This window comes from Miniopterus natalensis, chromosome 7, assembly GCF_054644295.1.
Source record: "Miniopterus natalensis isolate mMinNat1 chromosome 7, mMinNat1.hap1, whole genome shotgun sequence".
NCBI lineage: Eukaryota > Metazoa > Chordata > Mammalia > Chiroptera > Miniopteridae > Miniopterus > Miniopterus natalensis.
Genome location: NC_142087.1, coordinates 52,139,776 through 52,153,067, shown reverse-complemented (window position 1 = coordinate 52,153,067; position 13,292 = coordinate 52,139,776). Strand labels below are relative to the sequence as shown.

Here is a 13,292-nt window from a genome sequence, read left to right as displayed (position 1 = left end):
ACCATCAGAATGCCATGCTAATTAAAAAAAATTTTTTAAAAAAATCCACTTTTTAATTTCAAATCCCCAAATTTCTGAAGTTAGGCTGTGGCTGGCCAAGGAAAGTGAAATACTATGTGGCCAGAGGGATGGAAAGGGGACAAATCCAAGGTTTGAGTGGGCCAAAATGGAGTTTTGGTGGACTCTTAAGTTGAATGCTAATCCTCATGTATACTGTTTCTTTGAAAGTGGCTAGTTGAAAAGCAGTAAACCAGGTTTTATTGTTTTTTTGTGTTAATAAGTGCATACTTGTCTTCAAATAGGCCTAAGGCTCTTTTTGAGCAGAGGTGGGGCTTCCACACCTCTGGTGTTCCACTCATGTAGGGCTCTGTCAGTAGGAGCCTAATTAACTTTGAGCTAATGAAGTTGGCTAGCTTTAGGACCCTTGGATAAGAGATACATATACTTTGGGATAACTTCTGGTCTTGCAGTACAGTCAGAAAGTCAAAGAAATAGATTTGAATACCATAAAATGCTCTACAGTTTCTTGGCTACATCAAGAGAAATTACAGTAGGATAGAACTAGCTGCGAAGAAAAGCCACTAGCTTCTGCAGGGTTCTATCAGGTTTTAGATGAATTTTGCCTAAGTGGCTGATTTAGTGACAGGCTGGTTCATGTTTAGAGTCCTATGGAATGCCAGCTAGGTAGGTACAGGGTGCATTAAATGGCAGAGGCCTCAGCTGTGCTAAATTTTTACTGCCAAATTTGTAGCAAAGATAAAAAATTGCCTAAGAACTTTCAAAGTACTGAAATATTTGGCTTGTAGGTACAAGAACCAAATACCACTTTTTATCTGGGTTTATGTCAAGGACAATTTATTAGGCTTTTAAAAAATATATTTTTCTAAGAAGTAACTACTGATGTTTAAATAAAGTGCAGAACAAAAACAATCAAATTGCTGGAGCTAAGAGAAAGAAAATGCTATTAAAGAAAAAACCTTGCTCCCTTGGGACTAGTTTTGTTATAACTGGAGCGAATATTTTCAGAAACAGCTCCTGAGAATTTTTTTACTGTAGTTGTAATGTATCAGGAGAGCCTGTGGTGTAGCATTCTTCAATCCAAGGGTGGCAGAATGGAACTGGGTCAATAAGATCCTTCCTTTCACACCAAAAGGGGCTCACAGCTCCAAAAGCATATTTTAATAGCAATTATGCCATGATTTTTATTTGCTTAATCTTAACCTGAGGACTGAGACAGGAGGTGTGTAGTGTTTAAGCTGGAATGTACTCTTCACTAATTGATGACATTTAGGAAATACATATATATTATATCCCTTTTTCAATTTAGCAGCCTGAGTTGAGTTTACTATCAACTGCACTATAGACCTATGGGATTCCACAGTTGGAAAAGACTGTATAACTACAGTAGATACAAGTCCTTGGACCAGTGCAGCCAGGTAACTATGAGAGAAGTATTAGCTTCGAACCGTAATGAGGAACATCTAAGTGGCCATTAGCTGGAGCCAGAAAAACCATCTAGACTTATGGGACAGTGGAGCTGAAGATGTATCGAATCATTGCACATAACTGAGTCCTAGCCTTGTTTATAGAAAGTAGGAGGAGCAAGCTAGTTCTGAGTCCCAGGGCTTCCCTACAGCATAACTACAGCAGCTCCCAGGGAGTGAATCCCTTGTAAAGCACCGAGCATGGTGCCAGGCACATTATGAGCGTGCTCATTAAAATTATAGTGTGCCTGCCACTATGTTAAGATCTTTAAAAACTGTATCTCAGTGAGGACAACTCCTCTATGACGTAGGAATTATCATGTATGTTGTACAGAGGGAACAGGGGGTCATAGAGGTTTAATAATTTGTCCAGGTTATGCTGCTATGATTTGCTGAAGCTCTTATTTGAAATCAGAGCCTACGCTTCAGACCACCACACTTCAGTGGTCCTGCCAGTCAAATGCTGTTCTCTCTCCATTAAACATTTACTGAGGATTTTCCATATATGTAGGCAGGTCCTTGGGGGGAAAGGATCACGTGCCACATAAATGATATTTTAAATTGTTTAAAATATTCACAAAGGATTTGTGAATTCCACAAAGGATTTGAACTAGCTATTCCAAAAATGAAAGGCTGCAGCAGTTTTCCTGTATGTTTTGCTTCTTTCATTTTTGCTTTTGTTTCGGTTTTGCTTTCTCTTGTTAAGGACACCTCTTTGAGCTTTTGGGCCCTGAGCACAGCATGACTAAGGAGCTGACCCATCTCTGGAAGTGCTGAGCCAGCCTGGACTGTTCCTTCTCAAGTGATAGAGAAGCTCACACTTGGGTGCTGTTACGGATTGGTGATGTGGCTTTATAGCCACAGAACATTTCAGGGGTATATCTAGTGTTACAGAAGTTTCTGTGCCATTTCACCTCATTAACAGAGCTAAAAAGTCAACTCCCAGGGCTGTTTGCCAAATCTCCACTGGGTTGTAATGGAATGCCCCATAGATTGGGATGATTCTTTCACAAAAGCAGGGAAGGAGGATATTTTCTCACATAGAAACACCTAAGAAAGAGTGATTGTGAATTCAGGTTACAAGTTATGAGAATTCAGTGTATAGTGCCCACATTTCCTCCTAAATGAGAGGGTACTTACTTGAGAGGAGAGTGATAAAAGGATATTGTATTCAACCTTGCAAGCTGACCTGTGGGTGACAAAGGACACAAACAAGAAAGGTGACATGTCAAGTCTGTGATGCAGTCAAGCTGGTGAATTATTTGGTTGGAAGCCATGCACAAAGACAGAGAAAGAGAAAGTCCGATGAATGACAGTAAAGCGTTCTGATCCATCAAACAACCCTATGCTCACAGAGCAGTCAAGGAAAACCACCTCAGTGCTCTCCAGGGCATGTCTTGAGTGAGGACACACAAGCCTGTTATATTCTCCTTTGCCTTTCCCTTGAAGACACCAGGCATGGAAAGGAAAGGAGAGAGAGAAGAAGCTTAAGATTTACCGAGATGGCAAAAGCTCCAACTGGATCTTAAGCTATTATTAGAATTTCCCTTCATTTTATTCATATACAATTAAATTCCTAATTCATGAAAACAAATAAAAATCTAATATTTTATATGGAATGGCTGCCTCCCTTTAAAATAAACCCTATAATTTCAGCAACTCTTGCCACCCAAACCCAGAAACTGATATGAGTTCCAAGAGAGAGACCTAACAGGCACTTCTATCAGCATGAACCAGAATATTGATCATTTAACCATATCTCTCTGTCCCTCTATGCAGCAGAATCAAATGAGATATGTGTAGACCATCCCTCAGAGTTACCAGAGACACTCTGGCAGCTTCATCCAGGCTAATTTCCTTCTGTGGATGGGCACACAAATCGCAAAGAAAGAGCCTTCTCCATGGGTCTGTACTTTAGGCGACTTTGTTTCTGCAGCGTTGAAGCATGGCATTACACATATAATCACTGTTTTGGCTGTTCTGTGTATGACTAGACCAACATTTTACTTGCTTCTGAAATGTGGTTGTTAAACCAAAAGGGCAAATGGAACATTCCAAAGAAGCAAAACTTTAGTTTCATAGTGTCGGGGGGGGGGGGGGGGGCTGGTGGGCTTCCATTTTCCTCCTGCTACATTCTTCTTGGGAAAATATTTCAAAATTTAATCTATAAACACATGAGAAAAGAATATAATTTATTCTCTCTGCTTCTCTTTCTTTCACTAACAGAGTAAGAGAGAGCCACTGCTGACCTAAGAATGTGGAAAAAGTTCTCTGGCCATTGGACAGAAAGCCTGCCAATAAAATAACCCACTGGGGCTGGGGGCAGCAGGTCTCAGACAGGCAAACATCACTGAACTCCCAGAAGCCCAAGAAAACAGGGTGGGTTACAGGGAAGGGAAGCCTACAAGAAAGACAAACATAGCTGTAGAGCAGCCTCCACAGGGGAAATGCATCCACTTTAGGATGAGTTACTAATTACATTTATTCCCAATTGTATGTTTTATGGTCAGTGAATTCTCAGATGGATTAATATGGTCCAGTATATGTGACAATCTGTCCATCCACACTCTGCGGAACATGGGGCCTACAAGTCCCCTCAGCATTTCCCGGTGAGGTCTGTCACTTGTTTATGATTTACATTTGACATGAGGGAGGTGGTGAGGGAAACTGAGGACAGGTGTTTCAAGGGAGGAGAAACATTTATGCGCATTCAATTTCCTTGGGCCTTGTTCTCAGTATCTTTTCTCATCTATGAGAAAAAGCATCTTTGCTGGTGATGTTGGAGGAGCGTGGACTTTTAATCACCACGTTGCTGCTACTGTGACAAGGCCTCTTTTCACTTCCCGGGTCAGAATTTATAATACAGGGTGAGTGACAGCTACAAGAAGTACTGAGAATTTTTAGTGTCTAGAATACGTGGACTGAGTGTAGCCAGAACATTCCCGAAAGGGAGGGTGGAAGGAGGGAGAAGGCTCTGATTTTTTCTAGTAACGTAAAAGACCCAGCTGCTCCTCGAGGGGCGGGAGCAGCGCAGGCGGGCGGCGTGGGCCTGGCGCCCGGTACCTGATAGGCTTCGTCCTGCAGCTTCTGTTTCAGGTATTCCTCCATCTGGAGCTCGTTCTCCAGCTGCCGGACCGAGTCATTTTCATAATTCTCATCTTCAGGCCGCACGTAGGGATCCCCATCTTCTGTAACCCTGGGGATAAACCACAGACGGAGTTTGGGGTCAAACCCTGAAAGGAAAGTCTAAGTGAAATTCACGGGTTAGCTGCAGCGTGGGGGGCACATTTTCTTTGCCCTCCAATTCACTTCTTCATTTCAATTCACTTCAATTCAGTGTTTTCTGTTACCTAAAAGAAACTAAAAAAAAACAAAAAACCACACAAAAAACTTCAGAAGTTTAGGGAAATATATGGTCAAGGTATTCTCACATGCGACTTTTCTATGGCACTCCGGTGATCACTGGCCAACTATATTTTTCTATGGTTTACATTCACAGGAATGAGTTGCCCTTTAAATGTTTGTCTATCTTAAAAACAGGCAGGCTTATCTTTCAGGTGGATATGGTTTTCCCAGCCTGAGGTTTTGGTTTTTCTTTCTTTTAAATGGAATCCAAGAACACTTTCTACAAGGAAAGTGAGCCCTCTAGTGAAATAAAGATTAAGGACATTTGTTCATAATTTAACCCTCTCTGTGTTATGCACGTGTGTAGGCATGTGCACCCATGTGCTTTATTTCTATAGTGGAATCAAGTCTCAGAATATCAGCTAATCAATGTCAGGAATACTAATACTCTAACCCATGGCTCTTGATAAAAATATATACTAGCTATAAATCTAAGAAACCCATTTAAATTGTCCAATTTCACTATAAAATAGATAAGAATGACCTCATTCACTAATGTGTGACGGTCTCCATCTATTCATCCCAATATGTATAGAGCTCTCAGAGCATAAGTTCACTACCTATATTATGGGACTAAAATATTCTCAGGGTAAAACATAGGACATGTTTAGATAGCACAGATATTAAAATATCCCCTAAAAAGAAAAGAGCGGTTAAGGAGAAGTTTCTGGATGGGAACTTAAATGCCATTGTTCATGTTTAGTTATATCTGTACAACATGTTCTTGTTATTTTTAGATGTTTGGGGCCAGCATAAATAGGTTTCTGAGGCCTCTATGAGCTTTCTCCCCCCAATTCCTACGCAGTGTTGGTAGCTGGAACTGTGGCCAGCATACCAGGGACAGCAGAGGGGGGGTGGCTTTAGCTACAGCCTTGGATCTTAGGATCAGAACAAAAAAGTATTAAGTAACCACCATGTAAACGCTTAATCATAGAAAGTCAAGTGGATGTGTTTACCAGGCTAAATGGATGACAATTATTACTTCACCATTTTGAATAACAAAAAAATTAAATAATTCTGAATTATAGTGGAAAGGACAAGAGAGCAAACGAAAATTAAAAGCAGCAGCCCACTGCCATGTTAAATTACATTATAACTGTTTTGTTCTGATCTTCTCTGCCTTTTCACAGCTGGCTTTCAAAGCATAGCTATTTATAATTCCCCGTTATGACTGGTCTTTTACTCACTGCTTGGACTGGGAGCCAAAACACCAGAAAGGTCTCTGTTTAGTTTCTTCTTTGAGTCTTTAAAATAGCCAGTTTATTTTTGTAGACTAGCCTGGGGTACTTTTTACATTAAGCACCATCACCCTTCTGTAGTTTTTTGAATGGTTAGCAATTCCCTCTTCCAGCCTTTTGGCGAACCTCTGCCCACATTGCTCACAATTCCGTGAGCCTGACTCTCCTAAAGGCCCACATTCTTACCTTTGTTTCCCTCCCAAGCTGGGCTCTGCAGCTCTGGCCTAGCTTCACCTTTGTTTCTCAGCTTTGGTTTTCTCTGCCTGACTACTCTGAGTAGAACCAGCTTCACAGAAAGTCTTGTGGGGACATCACTGATTCTGCTGGCTTCCATCAAGGTACAGAAGTTTAACTGGGTGAAAACCTTTGCAAAATGTCTTTCGAGGGTCAGATTTATACATATTCAATAAGTCAACCAAATTGGATTTCTTTATACTGAGATTTTATGCATTTATAGTCATGCGTTGCATAAGGACACATTGGTCAAGGACCAACAGCTTATACGACTGACAGACTGACATCGTAGCTGTTGTAACATCAGAGTGCAACACATTACTTGTGTTTGTGGTGATGCTGGTGTAAACAAACCTCCTGTGCTGCCAGTCATATAACAGTATGTAGCACATATAATTATGTACAGCACATAATACCTGATAATGATAATACATGACTCTGTTATCAGTTTATGCATTTACTAGATGTTTTAGTGTTATCTTGTACTTATAAAAAAAACTTGCTGTTAAACAGTATGCTGAGTTATGGTGGCAGCAGCCCCAAACATCTCGTGTTTCCTTTGTATCTTGATTGCATCAATTCTTTTGTGCTTGATTTAATCTGATGTTTTCTGCAGTGACATGCAGTACAGGCTTGTAGCGTAGGAGCAGGAGGGTACACCATCTAGCCTAGGTGTGTAGTAGGCTAGACCATCTAGCTTTGTGTAAGTACATTTTATGATGTTTGTACAATGATGAAATCACTTAGTGATACATCTCTCAGAACATATCCCTGTTATTAAGTGGTGCGTGACTGTATATATTTCAATTCCTGTTGCTTATATGAAGTTGATCCCATTATGAACAGAGGCCTCCAGCATCATGGGGTCCTTCAAGTGCAAATACAGAAAACTCAGAAGATAGGGTAACTTATTTCCTGAACTAGTCTGTGAGTCCTAGAAGGCTGGGAGTGATTTTTTAAAAGTACTATTTTATATCAAACTAGCCCAGTGCCTTGGGTGAGCCAGGCTCTCAATAAGCACTGGTTGGTTTTGGTTATTGACACTCTCTGGAAATTGTGAGGGGGGGAGTCGCAATGCCAAATTCAAATGTAGCACCTTCCACCTCTTCTGTCAGAAAAGGAGGATGCATCATCTCTTTTCAAAATAAAGAATGAAACAACCATGTTTTCATTTTCCTATGCTCCCTACAGTGTCCTGTTACTGAGAAAATACCCCCAAGCAGAAGATACTCACACATCGCTGCGCATGGTGCTTGGGGTAGCTCCACCGTGAATGTACCCGGGTTTCCGGGCCTGGATTTGCGCTAGAAAAGCCTTTTCAGAGGTTGGCGATGGAACCAGATCCTCAAACTGAGTCCTTGCAAACTCAGAATCCACATTACTCTCCGTTTCACTCCCCACCTCTATTAGGTACAATTGAAGAAATAAAGAATGAGTTGTTAAAGTTTTTATGGTCAGCAAATAGAGGGCTAGACTCAACATAAACTAACCTGCGCTGCATAAAATATTAACCAATTATTGTATGCAAGTCAAGTGTTTATTTCAACTCTTAATGAGAATTGAAACTTGGCATGAATTACTATAAAACTGTTTGGTATATAGTATTGTCTTTTTTTAAAAAAAATCTCAGTAATGTTATGAGGAATCTTTTGTGTCTTAATAGATTAAAACTCCTGTTTTTGCTCCTTTATAGAAGTCTTCAGTAAAACTGTCACTTTTGCTTAATATTACTTTAATTTAGGAAATACAAACTGAAGTATTACATTCACTTAATATTTCAAAGTATTATAAGAGTATAAACTAATAGTACTTGAGCCTTCTATAATAATAATGACATCTTTAGTAATCACTTGCTAAGGCAGTGGGTACCTACCATTAACCATGGTGTATTAACTACTGTCATTTTTATCCTATTTAGCAATCTTAATCTAAAATAGCAACAATTTTCATTACTTTAATTCTTATTATAGAGGTTGTAAGAAAGTTTTTTAAGAAATTTAAATCCAGATTTTTAAAAAATATTGAAGTTTCATTTCTTATAGTTGTAATCTCAACTACATGACACAGTCCTGCCAGGCAAATACTTGCTAAATGTGCTTTAAGGAAGAGATGAGATGCATTAATAAATGGTAAGATAGTTATTTGAGTATTCATGCTGTTCAAATTTTTAAAACTCTCTGTAGCATTATTAGGATAAAGAGACTCTCACAATTTTGTGCTATTTATATTCTGGGCAGAACTTTCTTTAGAGATACTGTAAAGGTAAATTTCAGGTAAGCCTCATTCAAATAGCCATGCATTCCAAATGAACAGAGTCTAAATTAGTCAATAAAACACTTGACCTTATGAAATAACTTCAGCATCATGGGGCATTGGATCATGATAGCTGTTTTTTTTTGTTTTGTTTTTTACAGTGACACTTTTTACTTTTTCAATAAATGAGATACTCAAGCCTGTGCTGGTGGCCTCATTGCTGGAGACATGTGCCCGTCCCAGAGGGGCTGGGCCCGGGGCCGGGGCTGGGGAGCAGCGCAGGGAGCCCGGGGCTCTGACCCTGTGTCCCTGGCCCGCACCGGCTGTCACGTCCATGATAACTGTTAACAGTGACTATCTTTGGCTACTTGAATGATAAGTCAATTTTAATATTTTTCTCTATTCTTTTCTACATTATTAAACTTTCTGCATTAAGTGTGTATTAAGAGTCTTCTCATCAGCAAATATAAGCCTTAATTATAAATCTGAATATACCAACAAAATATCACATTGATCTTTTAAAAAATCTTTTCAAATTCGACAATGAGCAGATCTCTAACAAAGGTCCCTAGTACTTTTGGGTTCCTCTGTAATGAGCAGACAAATGAGAGGGGACCAGGACGCACCGGAATTCAGCTCTTTCACGAGGGAGGACATGGTGTTAGTGATGGAATCCGCTGCCACTAGTAAGTCATTCCTTAAATTTCTTCTTGAACCTTAAGAAGAAATGACAATAAATAAAAAAAACCCCAAAGCTTCTACTTTTCCCAAAATTTTAGGCTTTTATCTAAAATTTTCATTGCCATTTTAAAGCAAGAAAACTTCCAAGACTTCTCCTTTTTAGACATTCTTTGGTTCATTTCCTGAAAAAAGTACACTGTGCTTAGGGCAGTGGCCTCTGACGTAGGAAGACATGGCAACTGATGGGGGTTCATTGAATTGATTGTCCAAATTGGGAAAACTCTGTAAGTGAAAGGGGGAGGTATTAATAAGACTGGTGACCTGGCATAAATGGGGCTGCTACCAGGTAAACCAGTACATGTGGTCGTCCTTCTTAATAATAATCTACACAGATGAAAGTCTGCTTTTGCCAGGAGAGCTGTGCCTTCCTAGCTGCTACTATTTCAGCCATTACCTGCTGGCTGAGTCTATCTGATTCTGATCTCTGTCACCAGAGCCCAGGTCCAATCAGGCCTCCCAGAGCTCTCCCTCCCATTATAGGTACCTCTTGGGAATGGGAATGCTGTGCACTGAATGCTCCCAGAGTATGGAAAAGAGGCGAGGATTCTTGCTTCAGCTGCTAAGACATGGGCAAAAGATGTATGTCTGGTACCCCAAACTGGAACTTAGACCATGTTTCTTCATGGTAGAGAAAGATTAGTATGTTTCGGGCACTCTAAGGGTTGAATAGGTATTTATAGGATGGCCCAGGAACCAGGCAAGTTTGAGATGGAGCAGGGGGCTAATCCCCATAATCTTTGGAAAAAAAGGGCTCAAGGTTCCAAATACCTGACTTACAGATGAATTTATGCAGCACAAGCTCTTTGTGAGCTAGGTGACATTTCCTTCTGTCATTTCTCAGAAAGTAACACTAAATAAGTAAACTAATAAATACATGAAAATTTAAAACATCAAAAGAGTTAGATAAAACAGTAATTATAATACAAGGTTCAAACTGATTTAAAATTTCTTTAAAATAAGATTTGGGGAAAGGACATTCTTCCTTCTAAAAATTTTTTAAAAAAGTTATTTTGTTAACTTAAATTACTTTCTTTTTCAGAAGAAAAAGCCTATCATGGATTTTCCCTTTTCCCTCATAACAGACTCTCTCTGTAAATTGTAAGATCTTGTCCCCCATACACAATAGGTGAGAGGGCCCGTTTCCTTATACTTTTCCATATCTGGATATTACTGATGGTAAAAAAGTTGCTCTTTAAAAATCTGCTGGAGAAAAGGTGATATTTATTAAAATTTGTATTTCTATAATGATTTGTTAGATTGAACATCTTTTCATACTGTTACTGGCAATTTATATTTCCTCTCTGGTCATATCCTTCACCTGTGTTTATTTTGGGGATGTCTTCTTACTGATCTTTAAATGCTTTACGACTGAAATTATGAAACTGAACGGCCACATATGTAGGAAATGGTTTACTTGAGTCTAGTTTTGGTGTCTTTTGACTTTGTTTATATTTCCTTTTGCCTTCAGATAAATTCCCAGAAGTGGAATTGCTGTGTTTCTTTTTTAAAACTAGTAGTCAAATATGTCTCTTTACCTGAAATCTATATATAAGGACCTGGAAGAATGCCATGATAAATTGCCAATTTAAACAAAATGCAAATTACAGACCAAAATAAGCATGAACTTATTTGTGTGAAAAATAAAGGGTATGTGTTTGTAAAATCACACTTAAACATATATACTTATATATAAGCAAAAAGTTGAGAAGGACCAAATTATTAATAGTGTTTACTTCTAGGAATGAGATCGGCAGGGTGAGGGTCTGCAGGATTTTTTTTTCTAATTTTCCCTAAATTTAAAAAATAATGGCAAGAAAAAGTTTTAAAAAGTGTCAAAATATTCCCAAATGAGTAAAATCACTTGCCTTGAGATAAGCCCATCCCCTCTCCCCAACCCTGTGTGTGTAATGGGAGAGGCAGCCTGTTGGGAGAACGCTGTTTGTCATCTTCCTTGGCTCTTTGCACTCCTCTGTTAACTATGGAGGCCTAACCAAGTAACCCCATATTCTGGAAGCAGTGATTCAACTCTTAAGGGCATCTGTAAAATGACGAATGGTCCTTTTTGATCAGCTCAGGCTAAAGAGCTGAATTGTTTAATCTCAATCTTGAGTTTGCTTTCATGTAAAGAGAAGCAGGAAATAAGGTCTTTGGGAATTTTAAAATGGATTACATTTATATTAGTGAAAGGATTTCCCTTCCCTTAATGAGCAAAGACTCAAAAAAATGAGGCAGGGCAACAGAAGCCAAAGGAAGGTAAGATCGGTGAGCCCGGGGAGTTTCTGAAACAGCTCCTGGGCCAGGCTCCCACAGAAGCCACGGAATAACCTACAATATCCACGGCTTTAGACCACTCAACAGACCGTGGTGACTTATCTGTCACATAAAAGCAGAACACAACAGAAAGGAAAGCCACTTACTTTGTGCAAAGGCCTCCTGTACATCTCCCCCTACCCCTGTGAGGGAGTCCTGAGGAGTGTGAGTCGGGGTGGAGCAGGCTGACGCCGACCGCACGGGCATGGGGATGGGCCTGCTGACGGTGTGGCTGGGGGAGGAGCGAGGAGAACCTGCCCCCTGGGTCTGGAGAGACAATGCAGGTCATCAATTTGTTTTCCCAAGAAAAGGCCAAAGGCCATCAATCCCCACTACCTCAGTCAAAAGTTAAAAACAGTCACAATGAAATTTCAAAGCAGGAGGAAATCCTAGGTCATTGAAATGGTCGTCCTAAGCCTGGGGTGCAGGTGCAGGTAATTTAGGACCTTATTTTACATGATCTGAACTTCCTGTTACATCTTGAAAGCTCAGAATATTAGTAGAGCATTGTTCGATAAAATACGAGATGTGTCCCCTGGTAATGAAGCTACTGTTAAGCTGCGATAATTACAAGGCGTGTCTATTTTCTCTTTGAAGAAAGTTCCACGTAGAATAAAAAGACATCTAAGGAGAAAATTTTAAGTATAAACTAGGAGACTTCGGGGGGATGGGGATGGGTTGTATGCTTTCTAAATGTTCAAGCTGTCTGTCCTGGCATCATGTGTAAAGGATAATTTATAGTTAAGTCATGCACGCAATATTGTGCACAATAAGTCTCAAATTAAGAACCAAAAGTGGCATACATTTTTTGATCTCTATTTTATCGTAAAATTTGACTTTGTCAAATTGCTCTGTGCATCAGAGATTCCAGTGGGGGAGAGGAAAAAAAAATCTTAGTTTCTAATTTTTGGCTACTATTTTCCTGTAGGAAATGCCTTTCTCTTGGTCTACAAAACAGCAGTATTCTAGCAGTAAGAATAGTGGGATTTAAAATGAGTGAAGAAGGCCCGGCTGAGCGTGGCTCAGCGGTTGAGTGTGGACCTAGGATCCAGGTGATCGGGGTTCGATTCCTGGTCAGGGCACATGCCCGGGTTGCAGGCTCGATCCCCAGTCGGGGGCGTGCAGGAGGCAGCCAATCAATGACTCTCATCATTGATGTTTCTATCTCTCTCTCTCCCTCTCCTTTCCTCTCTCTGAAATCAATAAAGATATATTAAAAAATAAAATAAAATGAGTGAAGAAAAAGGTAGAAAACAACTAAAAGCCATTTATCTCCGAGACTGTCACACCTTGAATTTCACACCTTTGTCTCTACAGTGAGGTCCCTTGGAAACATTTTCTCTTTTTAATAATTAGTTTACAGAGGAAGTCAGTCACTCACAAATAAGAAAATGCAAGGAGACCCACAGTGCATACACAACACATTTAGGTGCTCACATACATTCCACTTCAGTCTGTTGGGTCTGGTCACGAGAGTGAGAGCTCTGCCACAGCAAGGCCCAGAGAGTCACCACCAACCCATTCAAACCCCGAGACCTGCACCATGAGAGCAGTGCTCTGGGACATTCGACTTAGATCTGTGCTGTGGGTTCAGCTGCTTGCAGTTAGAACACACAACATCAATCCT

At 40.0% G+C, this 13,292-nt stretch overlaps 1 protein-coding gene across 1 annotated transcript in view; it reads right to left on the bottom strand.

The window, feature by feature from the left end:
* Window positions 1-1,635: 1,635 nt before the first annotated feature.
* DTNA (dystrobrevin alpha) overlaps window positions 1,636-13,292 on the bottom strand; it is a 224,917-nt gene continuing 213,260 nt past the window's right edge. The window contains exons 19-23 of the mRNA XM_016195949.2: window positions 11,773-11,932; window positions 9,241-9,330; window positions 7,596-7,764; window positions 4,548-4,680; window positions 1,636-2,673 (exon numbers count right to left, since the gene is read on the bottom strand). Of these exons, the coding sequence (XP_016051435.1) occupies window positions 2,656-2,673; window positions 4,548-4,680; window positions 7,596-7,764; window positions 9,241-9,330; window positions 11,773-11,932 (570 nt within the window). The 3' untranslated portion in view covers window positions 1,636-2,655. The remainder of the gene's footprint in view (window positions 2,674-4,547; window positions 4,681-7,595; window positions 7,765-9,240; window positions 9,331-11,772; window positions 11,933-13,292) is intronic.